The sequence below is a fragment of the Salmo trutta genome, chromosome 29 (assembly GCF_901001165.1).
Source record: "Salmo trutta chromosome 29, fSalTru1.1, whole genome shotgun sequence".
Classification (NCBI taxonomy): domain Eukaryota; kingdom Metazoa; phylum Chordata; class Actinopteri; order Salmoniformes; family Salmonidae; genus Salmo; species Salmo trutta.
Window position 1 is genome coordinate 1,948,812 of NC_042985.1, and position 19,533 is coordinate 1,968,344.

General features: G+C 47.6%; 1 protein-coding gene across 5 annotated transcripts; it reads right to left on the reverse strand.

The window, feature by feature from the left end:
* Positions 1-1,257: 1,257 nt before the first annotated feature.
* Positions 1,258-19,279, reverse strand: LOC115166748 (lactase-like protein). 5 transcript variants are annotated; one of them, XM_029720521.1, is made up of 14 exons: positions 19,154-19,279; positions 17,841-18,013; positions 16,959-17,119; positions 16,723-16,810; positions 13,622-13,731; positions 11,111-11,239; positions 7,993-8,088; positions 7,667-7,883; positions 6,775-7,049; positions 3,805-3,934; positions 3,312-3,511; positions 3,065-3,128; positions 1,451-1,541; positions 1,258-1,351 (listed from the first exon to the last, which is right to left on the reverse strand). In XM_029720521.1, the coding sequence occupies exons 2-14, from the start codon at positions 17,965-17,967 to the stop codon at positions 1,327-1,329; spliced, it is 1,713 nt and encodes a 570-aa protein (XP_029576381.1). In that variant the 5' UTR covers positions 17,968-18,013; positions 19,154-19,279; the 3' UTR covers positions 1,258-1,326. The 5 variants fall into 5 exon arrangements, with proteins under 5 accessions (XP_029576381.1, XP_029576378.1, XP_029576379.1 ...); XM_029720522.1 differs by lacking the exon at positions 1,258-1,351 and adding an exon at positions 1,861-1,937 and having other exon boundaries at positions 1,478-1,541; XM_029720518.1 differs by having other exon boundaries at positions 1,294-1,541.
* Positions 19,280-19,533: the final 254 nt, after the last annotated feature.

The following is a 19,533-nucleotide window of genomic DNA, read 5'->3' on the forward strand; positions in this document are numbered from 1 at the left end:
TTACAGGTTTACACATACACAGGTGCTTGCTTATGAAATCTGGAAATCAGATTACAATATGATCAGTTATATTATTAAGCTGCAAGACTATGTTATCCTGCTGAGCTAAAGCCTAGTCTTAAGGTTTCAAACAAAACTATAGTGTAGATACTGTATAGCCTATTATATAAGGTGCTGAAGACTCCTCTTCTACTGAATTCTCTCTACAACACCTGCAGCCTATAAGGAGTCAAACAGTTTCCAAACAGGCTGTACAATCTTTATTGCAATTTAATTAGATTTTCAAGATACAGATAATAATGTATGTTAACACTTTATTAACATGGAATAGCTATCGTTCCATTTTAAAATGTGTCCGGTGTCCAGGTTTGTATCTGTTACAATATGTATATAAAAGAGATGAACTGTGTGTAATAAGAAATACAGCTATCATTGTCCACGCAGCAGGAACATGAGGGAGACAGCAGTGTTCTAGAAGCGTCCACGCAGCAGGAACATGAGGAAGACAGCAGTGTTCTAGAAGCGTCCACGCAGCAGGAACATGAGGAAGACAGCAGTGTTCTAGAAGCGTCCACGCAGCAGGAACATGAGGAAGACAGCAGTGTTCTAGAAGCGTCCACGCAGCAGGAACATGAGGAAGACAGCAGTGTTCTAGAAGCGTCCACGCAGCAGGAACATGAGGAAGACAGCAGTGTTCTAGAAGCGTCCACGCAGCAGGAACATGAGGAAGACAGCAGTGTTCTAGAAGCGTCCACGCAGCAGGAACATGAGGAAGACAGCAGTGTTCTAGAAGCGTCCACGCAGCAGGAACATGAGGAAGACAGCAGTGTTCTAGAAGCCTCCACGCAGCAGGAACATGAGGAAGACAGCAGTGTTCTAGAAGCCTCCACGCAGCAGGAACATGAGGAAGACAGCAGTGTTCTAGAAGCCTCCACGCAGCAGGAACATGAGGAAGACAGCAGTGTTCTAGAAGCGTCCACGCAGCAGGAACATGAGGAAGACAGCAGTGTTCTAGAAGCGTCCACGCAGCAGGAACATGAGGAAGACAGCAGTGTTCTAGAAGCGTCCACGCAGCAGGAACATGAGGAAGACAGCAGTGTTCTAGAAGCGTCCACGCAGCAGGAACATGAGGAAGACAGCAGTGTTCTAGAAGCGTCCACGCAGCAGGAACATGAGGAAGACAGCAGTGTTCTAGAAGCGTCCACGCAGCAGGAACATGAGGAAGACAGCAGTGTTCTAGAAGCGTCCACGCAGCAGGAACATGAGGAAGACAGCAGTGTTCTAGAAGCGTCCACGCAGCAGGAACATGAGGAAGACAGCAGTGTTCTAGAAGCGTCCACGCAGCAGGAACATCAGGAACATGAGGAAGACAGCAGTGTTCTAGAAGCGTCCACGCAGCAGGAACATGAGGAAGACAGCAGTGTTCTAGAAGCGTCCACGCAGCAGGAACATGAGGAAGACAGCAGCCAGGAGAATACAGAGAGTACAGACTGTAGGAACCACGATCTCTGTTACCATCTCCATGTGGCTGGTCAACGGATCTGGAATAATCATTGAACACAATAAATTAATTAAATGTTTTATAAAACCCTAACAGTAACCCGGCCTACACCCTAAACAGCAAACAGAGGCTCCATTTTTTAAAATAATAACACATAGATGACTACACCACTTTGCACTACTAGCAGAAATGTACTCAGCAGCAAATGGCGAATAGTCCGATAAGTGCTAAATCAACCACAACTCAAATGCAATACTTTAAATGATTTGAAAAGTATTTGGTGAATGTATTTCCTAGCCAGGTCTGCTACACACCAGTCAGTCAATCGAAAGAAGTAATGGAGTCCTAAGTAGGCCTACCTAAACTTCATCATGCACTGGCCAAACCTTTGGCATCCCTGCCTGTTCCTTATTGTCCTGCTGGGACTTTCTTCTAGCTGGAGGGGCAAACAAAGAAAGGTCCTGTTAGAGAATGTCTTCCCATGTAGTTTTGTTGTTCAACTATCAGTAGTTCAACTGTTTGTTGAAAAGTGCCAATTAGAGTCAGAATGTTCCTTTGTTTGCCCTGGCAGACAGATTCAGCCCAATGTCCCTGCATGCTGAAGTTGTTGGAGCTGAGTGACATACATTATGTAAAATATTTTCAAATAGTTCAAGTTTTAAAGTATGTGCATGATTTAGGTTGTAGTTTTCATTTTTGGGACTATTCTATTAAGTCCATTGTACTGGGGCTTACTAAATCAAGTAAATTGCAGCTCAAGTATTGGAAAGTCTTTGCCATGATGTCTTTGAGCCAGGGGTCTGGTGGTGTTGGGGTCTGTCTGTGTTGGGGTCTGTCTGTGTTGGGGTCTGGTGGAGTTGGGGTCTGGTGGTGTTGGGGTCTGGTGGTGTTGGGGTCTGGTGGTGTTGGGGTCTGTCTGTGTTGGGGTCTGGTGGTGTTGGGGTCTGGTAGTGTTGGGGTCTGTCTGTGTTGGGGTCTGTCTGTGTTGGGGTCTGGTGGTGTTGGGGTCTGTCTGTGTTGGGGTCTGGTGGTGTTGGGGTCTGGTGGTGTTGGGGTCTGGTAGTGTTGGGGTCTGTCTGTGTTGGGGTCTGGTGGTGTTGGGGTCTGTCTGTGTTGGGGTCTGGTGGTGTTGGGGTCTGGTGGTGTTGGGGTCTGGTAGTGTTGGGGTCTGTCTGTGTTGGGGTCTGGGGGTGTTGGGGTCTGTCTGTGTTGGGGTCTGGTGGTGTTGGGGTCTGGTAGTGTTGGGGTCTGGGGGTGTTGGGGTCTGTCTGTGTTGGGGTCTGGGGTGTTGGGGTCTGGTGGTGTTGGGGTCTGGTGGAGTTGGGGTCTGTCTGTGTTGGGGTATGGTGGTGTTGGGGTCTGTCTGTGTTGGGGTCTGAGGGCGTTGGGGTTTGGTGGTGTTGGGGTCTGTCTGTGTTGGGGTCTGGTGGTGTTGGGGTCTGTCTGTGTTGGGGTCTGGTGGTGTTGGGGTCTGGGGGTGTTGTGGTCTGTCTGTGTTGGGGTCTGTCTGTGTTGGGGTCTGTCTGTGTTGGGGTGTAGTGTAGTGTAGTCTTCTGTACTGACCTGCAGCTAGCAGCTGGTTACTGGAGGAGCACGTCTCTGTTGCTTTCCTTTTCCAGCTCTCCACCTGTAGAGAGACCATCAAAATACATGTATTAATTAACCAACTAACCAACCAATCAATATGTATTAATACAACCCATTAAAAAAAGTCTGTCACAAAACAGCACAGTGGAAAACTTAAACTGCTCTGAACCAAATAGAATAGGCCTGTATCAGGTGTGTACAAGGTGTCTGTGACTGACTGTACCTCTCTCTGGTTGGGGAATCCATTGGAGCTGATGATGCGTTTGTAGTACTGAACAGAGGCTTTTGGGTAACGTGGTTTATTCTTGTTGAGGAAGTCCACGTAGAACAGGCCAAACCTCTCAGAGAAGCCTTCGTCCCACTCAAACTTGTCCAGCAGCGACCAGGCTGTGTAACCCTTCACGTTCACTCCGTCCTTAAGGGCTGTCATGTGGAGAAAAGACCAACAGAGGGCGCTATAGGAGTTCATTTGCCCAGTAGGACATACAGCTATAGGAGTTCATTTGCCCAGTATCAATAGAGTAGACAGTGAAACTTCAAACACACTCAAAACACATGTTTTGTCCTAAAATTATACCAGTTCACTAAAACAATTGCTTGTTATAAAGAAAAACAAATGTTTTACTAAACCTCTATAATATTAGATTATTTTCTCTACTAAACCTTTCTTCAAGGTAATATTAAGATGATGTTATTTCCTCTGATAGGTTCCTCACCCTTGAGCATCTCATTGATGTAATCCTTGAAGTATTGCATCCTCCAATCATCACACAGGTCTGTGCACCTCTGCACCTTCTCTGACACCCCATTCTCTGTCACGTAGATCATGGGGTTCCCATACTGGGTCTAGTGGAGAGACAGGGAGACAGGGTGGGGAGGAGACAGGGAGACAGGGTGGGGAGGAGACAGGGTCGGGAGGAGACAGGGAGACAGGGTGGGGAGGAGACAGGGAGACAGGGTGGGGAGGAGACAGGGAGACAGGGTCGGGAGGAGACAGGGTGGGGAGGAGACAGGGAGACAGGGTGGGGAGGAGACAGGGAGACAGGGTGGGGAGGAGACAGGGTGGGGAGGAGACAGGGTGGGGAGGAGACAGGGAGACAGGGTGGGGAGGAGACAGGGTGGGGAGGAGACATGGAGACAGGGTAGGGAGGAGACAGGGAGACAGGGTCGGGAGGAGACAGGGAGACAGGGTGGGGAGGAGACAGGGAGACAGGGTGGGGAGGAGACAGGGTGGGGAGGAGACAGTGAGACAGGGTGGGGAGGAGACAGGGAGACAGGGTGGGGAGGAGACAGTGAGACAGGGTGGGGAGGGGAGGAGACAGGGAGACAGGGTGGGGAGGAGACAGGGAGACAGGGTGGGGAGGAGACAGGGAGACAGGGTGGGGAGGAGACAGGGAGACAGGGTGGGGAGGAGACAGGGAGACAGGGTCGGGAGGAGACATGGAGACAGGGTCGGGAGGAGACAGGGAGACAGGGTGGGGAGGAGACAGGGAGACAGGGTGGGGAGGAAACAGGGAGACAGGGTGGGGAGGAGACAGGGAGACAGGGTGGGGAGGAGACAGGGAGACAGGGTGGGGAGGAGACAGGGAGACAGGGTGGGGAGGAGACAGGGAGACAGGGTGGGGAGGAGACAGGAGACAGGGTGGAGAGGAGACAGGGAGACAGGGTCGGGAGGAGACAGGGAGACAGGGTGGGGAGGAGACAGGGAGACAGGGTGGGGAGGAGACAGGGAGACAGGGTGTGGAGGAGACAGGGTGACAGGGTGTGGAGGAGACAGGGAGACAGGGTGGGGAGGAGACAGGGAGACAGGGTGGGGAGGAGACAGGGAGACAGGGTGGGGAGGAGACAGGGAGACAGGGTGGGGAGGAGACAGGGAGACAGGGTCGGGAGGAGACAGGGAGACAGGGTCGGAGAGGAGACAGGGAGACAGGGTGGGAGGAGACAGGGAGACAGGGTGGGGAGGAGACAGGGTGGGGAGGAGACAGGGTGGGGAGGAGACAGGGAGACAGGGTGGGGAGGAGACAGGGAGACAGGGTGGGGAGGAGACAGGGAGACCGGGTTGGGGAGGAGACAGGGAGACAGGGTGGGGAGGAGACAGGGAGACAGGGTGGAGAGGAGACAGGGAGACAGGGTCGGGAGGAGACATGGAGACAGGGTCGGGAGGAGACAGGGAGACAGGGTGGGGAGGAGACAGGGAGACAGGGTGGGGAGGAAACAGGGAGACAGGGTGGGGAGGAGACAGGGAGACAAGGTGGGGAGGAGACAGGGAGACAGGGTGGGGAGGAGACAGGGAGACAGGGTGGGGAGGAGACAGGGAGACAGGGTGGAGAGGAGACAGGGAGACAGGGTCGGGAGGAGACAGGGAGACAGGGTGGGGAGGAGACAGGGAGACAGGGTGGGGAGGAGACAGGGAGACAGGGTGTGGAGGAGACAGGGAGACAGGGTGGGGAGGAGACAGGGAGACAGGGTGTGGAGGAGACAGGGTGACAGGGTGTGGAGGAGACAGGGAGACAGGGTGGGGAGGAGACAGGGAGACAGGGTGGGGAGGAGACAGGGAGACAGGGTGGGGGAGGAGACAGGGAGACAGGGTCGGGAGGAGACAGGGAGACAGGGTGGGGAGGAGACAGGGAGACAGGGTGGGGAGGAGACAGGGAGACAGGGTGGGGAGGAGACAGGGAGACAGGGTCGGGAGGAGACAGGGAGACAGGGTGGGGAGGAGACAGGGAGACAGGGTGGGGAGGAGACAGGGAGACAGGGTGGGGAGGAGACAGGGAGACAGGGTGGGGAGGAGACAGGGAGACAGGGTCGGGAGGAGACAGGGAGACAGGGTGGGGAGGAGACAGGGAGACAGGGTGGGGAGGAGACAGGGTGGGGAGGAGACAGGGAGACAGGGTGGGTAGGAGACAGGGAGACAGGGTGGGGAGGAGACAGGGAAACAGGGTGGGGAGGAGACAGGGAGACAGGGTGGGGAGGAGACAGGGAAACAGGGTGGGGAGGAGACAGGGAGACAGGGTCGGGAGGAGACAGGGAGACAGGGTGGGGAGGAGACAGGGAGACAGGGTGGGGAGGAGACAGGGAGACAGGGTGGGGAGGAGACAGCGAGACAGGGTGGGGAGGAGACAGGGAGTCAGGGTGGGGAGGAGACAGGGAGACAGGGTGGGGAGGAGACAGGGAGACGGGGTGGGGAGGAGACAGGGAGACAGGGTCGGGAGGAGACAGGGAGACGGGGTGGGGAGGAGACAGGGTCGGGAGGAGACAGGGTCGGGAGGAGACAGGGAGACAGGGTGGGGAGGAGACAGGGAGACGGGGTGGGGAGGAGACAGGGAGACGGGGTGGGGAGGAGACAGGGAGACAGGGTGGGGAGGAGACAGGGAGACAGGGTGGGGAGGAGACAGGGAGACAGGGTGGAGAGGAGACAGGGAGACAGGGTGGGGAGGAGACAGGGAGACAGGGTGGTGAGGGAGTTTGTGTCAAACAAGGAAGAAGGTGTGAATGTTTTAGCAGATCGGGGTCAAATGCATAAAGTAAAATAAAGTTCATACTCCACACTGAATCAAGCACACCTCCAAACCCACCTGGAAGTAGTGGAAAGTTGTTAACATACTGTATTTGACCAAATACATCATGTATTTAACCCAAGTCTGGCTGGTAGGACCTGCCCACACTAACAGTCATGTGTATTATACCTTGACGAAGTTAAGCAGGCGTCTGAATCCCCAGGGGACAGAGTAGAGCCACTCAGAGCCGGGGTCGGGCCAGCGAGGGTCCACCAGCTCCACCAGGTCACGGTCGGTGAAGTAGCTGTTCCCGCGACCAGACGGGTAGTTCTTCTGGGTGATATAGCGCGTGGTGAAGTGGCCAATACCCAGGAAGTCACAGGTGCCCTTGATGTAACTCTTCTCCTGGGAAGAGAAGACAGGGAGACGGGAGGTTCCTAGACCCTGCTGGGCACTCTTCCTACCTGGAGACCAGAGAGAGAGAGACCAGATTACACTATGACCTTTGACCTCTAACCCTTAACCCTGACAGTGGGAGGAGAAGACAGGGAGGGAAGAGCTACCCAGACCCTCCTGGGCACTCATCTTGTCTGTGTGGAAAGAGACATCAGCTGTGACAGTGACACAAATACGTTTCTATGTCCTGTTACATATAGGCTGGGATTTTGGACACTGGCCAGCCAGGCAAGTACACGCAGAAAAAAATCGAGAACCTAAAATGGTTCTTTGGCTGTCCCCATATGAGAACTCTTTGAAGAACCATTTTGGGTTCCATGTAAAACCCTTTCCATGTAAAACCCTTTCCTACATGGAACACAAAAGAGTTCTACTTGGAACCAAAAAGGGTTCTCCTATGGGGACAGCTGAAGAACCCTTTTGGAGTGTAAGCCACCATTGTTTATCTATCCCGGGTCTATAATCTGTGCCATTCAATATTTCAAAAGACGGTGGGCTAATTGAGTCCATTTTCTACTAGCCTGGTCTGAACAATACTAGCCTCAGCCGAGCGGGCAAGCTTCATTTAAAACCTGTGGGTTGTTTGTGGAAATGGAACACCTAGCTGTGACAATACAGGACTTACCTATGTAGTCTTTCATGACCTGAGGGTAGTCCCCGTTGAAGATGGGTGTAGCGAACCAGCCCATGTAGAACTGGACATATCTCTCTGCTGCCTCGATGTCTCTCTGGTTGGTGATGTCCACTGGCTCCCCCCAGTCTGCCAACAACGAGATCCCAACCAAGCCTTTCTGTTTGCTTCTCCATTGAGTGTCATAGGTGTGCCAAACCTTAGCATGTGCCTGTTCAAGTGATATATTATTCTGTATCAGGGGACAGACAGTACACTAGGCCTATATATTGGAATTAGATTACAGACAATATTAAATATTATAAACAATTAGTGATTACCTTGATAATGTGGTGGGCAGCTTTGTAGGCCCCAGTGCCCCTCAGCTTCAGTCCAGGTGCATGTTCTCCAGTTTCATAGCCCTCCACAGCACTAGACTACAAACACAGTCTCATAGTCCTCCACAGCACTAGACTACAGTCTCATAGCCCTCCACAGCACTAGACTATAAACACAGTCTCATAGTCCTCCCCAGCACTAGACTACAGTCTCATAGTCCTCCACAGCACTAGACTACAGTCTCATAGTCCTCCACAGCACTAGACTACAGTCTCATAGTCCTCCACAGCACTAGACTACAAACACAGTCTCATAGTCCTCCACAGCACTAGACTACAAACACAGTCTCATAGTCCTCCACAGCACTAGACTACAGTCTCATAGTCCTCCCCAGCACTAGACTATAAACACAGTCTCATAGTCCTCCCCAGCACTAGACTACAGTCTCATAGTCCTCCACAGCACTAGACTACAAACACAGTCTCATAGTCCTCCACAGCACTAGACTATAAACACAGTCTAATAGTCCTCACTAGCACTAGACTATAAACATAGTCTCATAGTCCTCCACAGCACTAGACTACAAACACAGTCTCATAGTCCTCACTAGCACTAGACTACAAACACAGTCTCATAGTCCTCCACAGCACTAGACTACAAACACAGTCTCATAGTCCTCCCCAGCACTAGACTACAGTCTCATAGTCCTCCACAGCACTAGACTACAAACACAGTCTCATAGTCCTCCACAGCACTAGACTACAAACACAGTCTCATAGTCCTCCCCATCACTAGACTACAGTCTCATAGTCCTCCCCAGCACTAGACTACAGTCTCATAGTCCTCCCAGCACTAGACTACAGTCTCATAGTCCTCACTAGCACTAGACTACAGTCTCATAGTCCTCCCCAGCACTAGACTACAGTCTCATAGTCCTCCCCAGCACTAGACTACAGTCTCATAGTCCTCCACAGCACTAGACTACAGTCTCATAGTCCTCCACAGCACTAGACTACAAACACAGTCTCATAGTCCTCCACAGCACTAGACTACAAACACAGTCTCATAGTCCTCCACAGCACTAGACTACAGTCTCATAGTCCTCCCCAGCACTAGACTATAAACACAGTCTCATAGTCCTCCCCAGCACTAGACTACAGTCTCATAGTCCTCCACAGCACTAGACTACAAACACAGTCTCATAGTCCTCCACAGCACTAGACTATAAACACAGTCTAATAGTCCTCACTAGCACTAGACTATAAACATAGTCTCATAGTCCTCCACAGCACTAGACTACAAACACAGTCTCATAGTCCTCACTAGCACTAGACTACAAACACAGTCTCATAGTCCTCCACAGCACTAGACTACAAACACAGTCTCATAGTCCTCCCCAGCACTAGACTACAGTCTCATAGTCCTCCACAGCACTAGACTACAAACACAGTCTCATAGTCCTCCACAGCACTAGACTACAAACACAGTCTCATAGTCCTCCCCATCACTAGACTACAGTCTCATAGTCCTCCCCAGCACTAGACTACAGTCTCATAGTCCTCCCAGCACTAGACTACAGTCTCATAGTCCTCACTAGCACTAGACTACAGTCTCATAGTCCTCCCCATCACTAGACTACAGTCTCATAGTCCTCCCCATCACTAGACTACAGTCTCATAGTCCTCCACAGCACTAGACTATAAACACAGTCTCATAGTCCTCCACAGCACTAGACTACAAACACATTCACATAGTCCTCCCCAGCACTAGACTACAGTCTCATAGTCCTCCCCAGCACTAGACTACAGTCTCATAGTCCTCCACAGCACTAGACTACAGTCTCATAGTCCTCCCCAGCACTAGACTACAGTCTCATAGTCCTCCCAGCACTAGACTACAGTCTCATAGTCCTCACTAGCACTAGACTACAGTCTCATAGTCCTCCCCATCACTAGACTACAGTCTCATAGTCCTCCCCATCACTAGACTACAGTCTAATAGTCCTCACTAGCACTAGACTGTAAACACAGTCTCATAGTCCTCCATAGCACTAGACTACAAACACATTCACATAGTCCTCCCCAGCACTAGACTACAGTCTCATAGTCCTCCCCAGCACTAGACTACAGTCTCATAGTCCTCCACAGCACTAGACTACAGTCTCATAGTCCTCACTAGCACTAGACTATAAACACAGACTCATAGTCCTCCACAGTAATAGACTACAAACACAGATACAGCACACTGCATTACTGTACACTAAGACTTATCAAATATGATGTTTATGGAAGTCCTGAGTCAAAATACATTGTGTCAAATGGTTTGAAATACTTAAGCCTATTTGAAATTATTTGACACATGCATTTGGGTCTGGTTCATGGTGAAGCTAACCTACAGTAGTCTCCTGGAGGATTATGGTTCATATACTGGGTGTCTCCCAAATGGCAGCCTATCCCCTACATAGTGTGCTACTTTTGATCAGAGTCCTATGAGCCCTGGCTCCCTATTCCCTTTATAGTGCACTACTTTTGACCAGAGTTCTATGGGCCCAGGTAAACATTAGTGCACTATATGGGGAATAGGGTGTCATTTGGAACATAGCCTGTGTGTCCATCGGATAATGTGTTATGGACAATGTGTTGTGATAATGTATTATGGATAATGTATTATGGATAATGGGTTATGATAATGTATTATGGATAATGTGTTATGGATAATGTGTTATGTATAATGTATTTTGGATAATGGGTTATGATAATGTATTATGAATAATGTATTATGGATCATGTGTTATGGATAATGGGTTATGATAATGTATCATGTATAATGTGTTATGGATCATGTGTTATGGATCATGTATTATGGATAATGGGTTATGATAATGTGTTGTGACAATGCATTATGGATAATGGGTTATGGTAATGTATATGGATAATGTATTATGGATAATGCGTTATGGATAATGGGTTAAGGTAATGTATATGGATAATGTATTATGGATAATGTGTTATGGATAATGGGTTAAGGTAATGTATTATGTGTAAAGTATTAAGTATAATGTGTTATGTATTATGGATAATGTATAATGTGTTATGTATTATGGATAATGTATTGTCTTACCCATGGGTTGTTGAAGGTGACCCAGTATTTGACTCTGTCACCAAAACGCTCAAAGCATAAGTTGGCAAAGTCGTTGAAATAGTTCACCATGCTGACGTTCTGCCATCCACCGTACTTCTCCTGTAAGACCTGGGTGGTAACAGGGAAGAGAGGTTACTATAGGTCACACCAGACCTGGGTGGTAACAGGGAAGGAAGGTTACTATAGGTCACACCAGACCTGGGTGGTAACAGGGAAGGAAGGTTACTATAGGTCACACCAGACCTGGGTGGTAACAGGGAAGCGAGATTACTATAGGTCACACCAGACCTGGGTGGTAACAGGGAAGGAAGGTTACTATAGGTCACACCAGACCTGGGTGGTAACAGGGAAGGAAGGTTACTATAGGTCACACCAGACCTGGGTGGTAACAGGGAAGAGAGGTTACTATAGGTCACACCAGACCTGGGTGGTAACAGGGAAGAGAGGTTACTATAGGTCACACCAGACCTGGGTGGTAACAGGGAAGAGAGGTTACTATAGGTCACACCAGACCTGGGTGGTAACAGGGAAGGAAGGTTACTATAGGTCACACCAGACCTGGGTGGTAACAGGGAAGAGAGGTTACTATAGGTCACACCAGACCTGGGTGGTAACAGGGAAGAGAGGTTACTATAGGTCACACCAGACCTGGGTGGTAACAGGGAAGAGAGGTTACTATAGGTCACACCAGACCTGGGTGGTAACAGGGAAGAGAGGTTACTATAGGTCACACCAGACCTGGGTAGTAACAGGGAAGAGAGGTTACTATAGGTCACACCAGACCTGGGTGGTAACAGGGAAGAGAGGTTACTATAGGTCACACCAGACCTGGGTGGTAACAGGGAAGAGAGGTTACTATAGGTCACACCAGACCTGGGTAGTAACAGGGAAGAGAGGTTACTATAGGTCACACCAGACCTGGGTGGTAACAGGGAAGGAAGGTTACTATAGGTCACACCAGACCTGGGTGGTAACAGGGAAGAGAGGTTACTATAGGTCACACCAGACCTGGGTGGTAACAGGGAAGAGAGGTTACTATAGGTCACACCATGTGATGGATAGGGAATGTGTTGTAGTAGACTAGTCATCTGGGATCATCATAACAGGAAACATCCCTCCACTGTCTTCTTTCTATAAAGCCACTGATACAAATGCAGTACAGTTCAGGTCTACATTCATTTGGGATTGATATGGAGTTAGATTACTGACAACATTATTTCAACCTAGATTCTGTAAATATATGGATAAATAAAAGGTGTCATGTTTTGCATTGAACAGTGTAGCGGTAGCTTTGTATGTGCTAGTTCGGCAAGCTAATAGCGATTCACTACTGGTTGGCATACAGTCAGTCAGTACTCAGTCAGTCAATCAGTCAGTCAGTCAGTCAGTACCAAGTCAGTCAGGCAGTACCAAGTCAGTCAGTCAGTACCAAGTCAGTAGTACCCAGTTAGTCAGTACCCAGTCAGTCAGTCAGTCAGTACCCAGTCAGTCAGTCAGTCAGTCAGTGCCCAGTTAGTCAGTACCCAGTCAGTCAGTACCCAGTTAGTCAGTCAGTACCCAGTTAGTCAGTACCCAGTCAGTCAGTACCCAGTTAGTCAGTCAGTACCCAGTTAGTCAGTCAGTACCCAGTCGGTCAGTCAGTCAGTGCCCAGTCAGTCAGTACCCAGTCAGTCAATCAGTCAGTACCCAGTCAGTCAGTACCCAGTCAGTCAGTACCCAGTCAGTCAGTCAGTACCCAGTTAGTCAGTCAGTACCCAGTCAGTCAGTCAGTACCCAGTTAGTCAGTCAGTACCCAGTTAGTCAGTACCCAATCAGTCAGTACCCAGTTAGTCAGTCAGTACCCAGTCAGTCAGTCAGTACCCAGTCAGTCAGTCAGTACCCAGTTAGTCAGTCAGTCAGTACCCAGTCAGTCAGTACCCAGTCAGTCAGTCAGTGCCCAGTTAGTCAGTACCCAGTCAGTCAGTACCCAGTTAGTCAGTCAGTACCCAGTTAGTTAGTACCCAGACAGTACCCAGTTAGTCAGTCAGTACCCAGTCAGTCAGTACCCAGTCAGTACCCAGTTAGTCAGTCAGTACCCAGTCAGTCAGTACCCAGTCAGTCAGTACCCAGTTAGTCAGTACCCAGTCAGTCAGTCAGTGCCCAGTTAGTCAGTACCCAGTCAGTCAGTACCCAGTTAGTCTGTACCCAGTTAGTCAGTCAGTACCCAGTTAGTCAGTACCCAGTCAGTTAGTTAGTACCCAGTCAGTCAGTTAGTACCCAGTCAGTCAGTACCCAGTTAGTCAGTACCCAGTCAGTTAGTATCCAGTCAGTCAGTACCCAGTCAGTCAATCAGTACCCAGTTAGTCTGTACCCAGTCAGTCAACCAGTACCCAGTCAGTCAGTACCCAGTCAGTCAGTCAGTACCCAGTTAGTCAGTACCCAGTCAGTCAGTCAGTACCCAGTCAGTCAATCAGTACCCAGTTAGTCAGTACCCAGTCAGTCAGTACCCACCTGTGGCAGATCCCAGTGGTACAGGGTGACTATTGGTGTGATGTTATTGTCCAGGAGCATGTTGATCAGGTCATCATAGTATTTAATTCCCTTCTCATTGATGTGATCAGCTGGAGAAGAAACATTGAAATTAGCTATAACATTCACGAAAACGTATAGGGCCTGTTTCCCGGACACAGATTATTAAGCTTTGTCCTGGACTTAAAGGTATGTTCAGTGGAGAATCTGGTCTATGATGTATGTTCAGTGGAGAATCTGGTCTATGAAGTATGTTCAGTGGAGAATCTGGTCTATGAAGTATGTTCAGTGGAGAATCTGGTCTATGAAGTATGTTCAGTGGCGAATCTGGTCTATGAAGTATGCTCAGTGGAGAATCTGGTCTATGGAGTATGTTTAGTGGAGAATCTGGTCTATGAAGTATGTTCAGTGGAGAATCTGGTCTATGAAGTATGTTCAGTGGAGAATCTGGTCTATGAAGTATGTTCAGTGGAGAATCTGGTCTATGAAGTATGTTTAGTGGAGAATCTGGTCTATGAAGTATGTTCAGTGGAGAATCTGGTCTATGAAGTATGCTCAGTGGAGAATATGGTCTATGAAGTATGTTCAGTGGAGAATCTGGTCTATGAAGTATGCTCAGTGGAGAATCTGGTCTATGAAGTATGTTCAGTGGAGAATCTGGTCTATGAAGTATGTTTAGTGGAGAATCTGGTCTATGGAGTATGTTCAGTGGAGAATCTGGTCTATGAAGTATGTTTAGTGGAGAATCTGGTCTATGGAGTATGCTCAGTGGAGAATCTGGTCTATGAAGTATGTTCAGTGGAGAATCTGGTCTATGAAGTATGTTCAGTGGAGAATCTGGTCTATGAAGTATGCTCAGTGGAGGATCTGGTCTATGAAGTATGTTCAGTGGAGAATCTGGTCTATGAAGTATATTTAGTGGAGAATCTGGTCTATGGAGTATGCTCAGTGGAGAATCTGGTCTATGAAGTATGTTCAGTGGAGAATCTGGTCTATGAAGTATGTTCAGTGGAGAATCTGGTCTATGGAGTATGCTCAGTGGAGAATCTGGTCTATGAAGTATGTTCAGTGGAGAATCTGGTCTGTGAAGTATGTTCAGTGGAGAATCTGGTCTATGAAGTATGCTCAGTGGAGAATCTGGTCTATGAAGTATGTTCAGTGGAGAATCTGGTCTATGAAGTATGTTCAGTGGAGAATCTGGTCTATGAAGTATGCTCAGTGGAGAATCTGGTCTATGAAGTATGTTCAGTGGAGAATCTGGTCTATGAAGTATGTTCAGAAAGAATCTGGTCTATGGAGTATGCTCAGTGGAGAATCTGGTCTATGAAGTATGTTCAGTGGAAAATCTGGTCTATGAAGTATGTTCAGTGGAGAATCTGGTCTATGAAGTATGTTTAGTGGAGAATCTGGTCTATGGAGTATGCTCAGTGGAGAATCTGGTCTATGAAGTATGTTCAGTGGAGAATCTGGTCTATGAAGTATGTTCAGTGGAGAATCTGGTCTATGAAGTATGCTCAGTGGAGAATCTGGTCTATGAAGTATGTTCAGTGGAGAATCTGGTCTATGAAGTATGCTCAGTGGAGAATCTGGTCTATGAAGTATGTTCAGTGGAGAATCTGGTCTATGAAGTATGTTCAGTGGAGAATCTGGTCTATGAAGTATGCTCAGTGGAGAATCTGGTCTATGAAGTATGTTCAGTGGAGAATCTGGTCTATGAAGTATGTTTAGTGGAGAATCTGGTCTATGGAGTATGCTCAGTGGATAATCTGGTCTATGAAGTATGTTCAGTGGAGAATCTGGTCTATGAAGTATGTTCAGTGGAGAATCTGGTCTATGAAGTATGTTTAGTGGAGAATCTGGTCTATGGAGTATGCTCAGTGGAGAATCTGGTCTATGAAGTATGTTCAGTGGAGAATCTGGTCTATGAAGTATGTTCAGTGGAGAATCTGGTCTATGAAGTATGCTCAGTGGAGAATCTGGTCTATGAAGTATGTTCAGTGGAGAATCTGGTCTATGAAGTATGTTTAGTGGAGAATCTGGTCTATGGAGTATGCTCAGTGGAGAATCTGGTCTATGAAGTATGTTCAGTGGAGAATCTGGTCTATGAAGTATGTTCAGTGGAGAATCTGGTCTATGGAGTATGCTCAGTGGAGAATCTGGTCTATGAAGTATGTTCAGTGGAGAATCTGGTCTGTGAAGTATGTTCAGTGGAGAATCTGGTCTATGAAGTATGCTCAGTGGAGAATCTGGTCTATGAAGTATGTTCAGTGGAGAATCTGGTCTATGAAGTATGTTCAGTGGAGAATCTGGTCTATGAAGTATGCTCAGTGGAGAATCTGGTCTATGAAGTATGTTCAGTGGAGAATCTGGTCTATGAAGTATGTTTAGTGGAGAATCTGGTCTATGGAGTATGCTCAGTGGAGAATCTGGTCTATGAAGTATGTTCAGTGGAGAATCTGGTCTATGAAGTATGTTCAGTGGAGAATCTGGTCTATGAAGTATGCTCAGTGGAGAATCTGGTCTATGAAGTATGTTCAGTGGAGAATCTGGTCTATGAAGTATGTTTAGTGGAGAATCTGGTCTATGGAGTATGTTCAGTGGAGAATCTGGTCTATGAAGTATGCTCAGTGGAGAATCTGGTCTATGAAGTATGTTCAGTGGAGAATCTGGTCTATGAAGTATGTTCAGTGGAGAATCTGGTCTATGAAGTATATTCAGTGGAGAATCTGGTCTATGGAGTATGTTCAGTGGAGAATCTGGTCTATGAAGTATGCTCAGTGGAGAATCTGGTCTATGAAGTATGTTCAGTGGAGAATCTGGTCTATGAAGTATGTTCAGTGGAGAATCTGGTCTATGAAGTATGTTCAGTGGAGGATCTGGTCTATGAAGTATGTTCAGTGGAGAATCTGGTCTATGAAGTATGTTCAGTGGAGAATCTGGTCTATGAAGTATGTTCAGTGGAGAATCTGGTCTATGAAGTATGTTCAGTGGAGAATCTGGTCTATGGAGTATGTTCAGTGGATAATCTGGTCTATGGAGTATGTTCAGTGGAGAATCTGGTCTATGAAGTACGGAGCATTTACCTTTGATTCCATTGGGAAATATCCTTGGCCAGGAGATGGAGAAACGATAGTGGTTAAACTTCATGTCCTTCATCAAGGTGATGTCATCCTGGAAGATATTGACGATGTCATGTCAAGGGTGTCAATTGAGACGGAGCCATATGGTTCAAATCTCAAATGGCTCCTTATTCACTTTGCAGTGCACTACTTCTGACTACATGGGGATAATGTGTCTACTGTCTATTCAGTCTATTCACCTTGAATTTGTAGTATCCTTCGCAGGAGTGGTCTGCGGTGTCGTTGAGGAAGATCTTTCCCTTCTTGTGGGCGAACACGTCCCAGATGCTCATCCCCTTGCCATCCTTGTCCCAGGCTCCTTCTGTCTGGTATGCAGAGCCCCCAGCCCCCCAGGAAAACCCTTCAGAGAGATATAAAGGTTAGCAAGAACTCTTCATTCCTGGGCCTCCCGAGTGGTGCAGTGGTCTAAGGCACTGCATCGCAGTGTTAGCTGTGCCACCAGAGATTCTGGGTTCGAGTCCAGGCTCTGTCACAGCCAACCTCGACCGGGAGGCCCATGGGGCGGCGCACAGTTGGCCCAGCGTCGTCCGGGTTAGAGAGGGTTTGGCCGGCAGGGATATCCTTGTCTCATCGTGCACTAGCGACTCCTGTGGCGGGACGGGCGCAATGCACGCTGACCAGGTCGCCAGGTGTACGGTGTTTCCTCCAACACATTGGTGCGGCAGGCTTCCGGGTTGGATGGGCATTGTGTCAAGAAGCAGTGCGGCTTGGTTGGGTTGTGTTTCGGAGGACTCACGGCTCTCGACCTTCGCCTCTCCCGAGTCCGTACGGGAGTTGCAGCGATGAGACAAGACTGTAAGTACCAATTGGAAACCACAAAATTGGAGATAAAAAAATGGGGAAAAAAAAAAGAACTCTTCATTCATGGGAGAAAATACGTTACAATTTCTCTCTCTCTTTCGTTTCTATTTTCTGTAATAGCTATAAAATCTCTTTCTCTCTCGTCCTCTCTTGTGCTCTTTCTCATCTATTATATTTTTATAACTGTGTTTTGCTGTTAGTATTAGACCTTTTTAACATGATTCAGTCACTTCTGCATTTCTCCCTGTACGGTAGCCTACCAGTTGGGAAAGTGCCATAGTAGAATGATCCGCGTTCATTCTTGGTCCAGTCGAAGTCTTCGCTGGCTGACACACACAGCACCAGTACAAGCACATAGTGCAGCTTCAGCATCCGCTGTAGTGACATGGTGTTGATCTCTCACAGGTGTCTGGCTCACTGTCTCCGGTCACACCTGCACATAGAATGAAGAATCATACAGCATTTTATAAACGCTTAAGAGTTTCCATGGACACATGTAGTCAGTGTCATAACACTGTACTTTCATAGAAAGTGTTATGCCTTATTCTTTAACTTTAATGCCAATGAGGTTAAACTGATCTCAGATCATACATAAACACTCATGTAATGTATAAAAAAAATGTTTTACTTCTGTGTAATTAACACCTTTTACTTTAATGCCACTGAGTAAAAACTGATCTCAGATCATACATAAACACTCATCTCAGGGATAAAATTACTTCTGTGTAATTAACACATTTAACTTTAATGCCACTAAGGTAAAACTGATCTCAGATCATACATAAACACTCATCTCAGGGATAAAATTACTTCTGTGTAATTAACACATTTAACTTTAATGCCACTGAGGTTAAACTGATGTCAGATCATACATAAACACTCATCTAATGGATAAAATTACTTCTGTGTAATTAACACCATTGTCTTGATATGATGCAGAGCTCAAACTGCAGATAGTTTATCTCAAGACAATTCTACCGCTCTGAGTTGATACAAACAATATGCTAATATATTTTCATATAATACTGATAGAAATGACACAAATAAAACCCTTTGAGCTCTATTATCAAATGAAGACTCAACAGAGACTTACACAGAGGTGATAGATATCCAACGTATGTGGATAAAAGCATCCTAATTAACTCACACTGGAAAACATCTTTAAAGAATGGACTGAACTCAGAAATAAGCAATAGTCCATTGAAAACGCTGACACCATATCATTCTCAGGCCCAAATTAAGATTAAAGGAATGATCTAGTCTCATTTCAACCAGCCATAAGATACACTGACGCAAAACGCAATTAAAGACAGGAGGTACGTCAGCTTGTCTAACACAGTCAGTATTAGCGACATGTCAAACTGATCCCGTCCGGCAGAGGTACCTAGGTTTAGTAACTGATCATCAAAATCCTTCAGTGTCTAATTTAGAAAAGTGAGTGAAAATGTTTAAGAATATAGAACAAAAAAATCTAGCTAGCTATCTCTCTCCCTGTCACTTTCCTTCTGTCCCTGCTGTCTTTCCTCACCAGTCCTCTAACTCTTCCCAGAACCACATATAGCTACATACCTACCTGTTTAAAGGTCCTGCATTAGTCCCCACTGGAAACAGCTCCAAAATGCAAGAAAGGTCCCCAAGTTTCTGGACCTAATTCATTCTCACAAATCCTCAGGGGTAGAGGTTACAGTACCCGATGTCACAAAGCGCCCCGCGAAACGTCCAGTAAGTTTTACCTCCATTCAGGGGCCCCATTGGGCAAGCAGACAGGACCCAAATACCGCCCCCCCATTCAAAGTCAATGAAGTGTGAGCGTAATTTGCTGGGGCAAACAGATCTTTTGGAAATGGGCTTTTTTTTTTACACTGTAAGCAAAGTGAATGTCAGACAGTGTGACCTATACACATGCAGCTCAGCCTCAGATAGTTTTACTATAGGCTCCTACCAATGGGACTA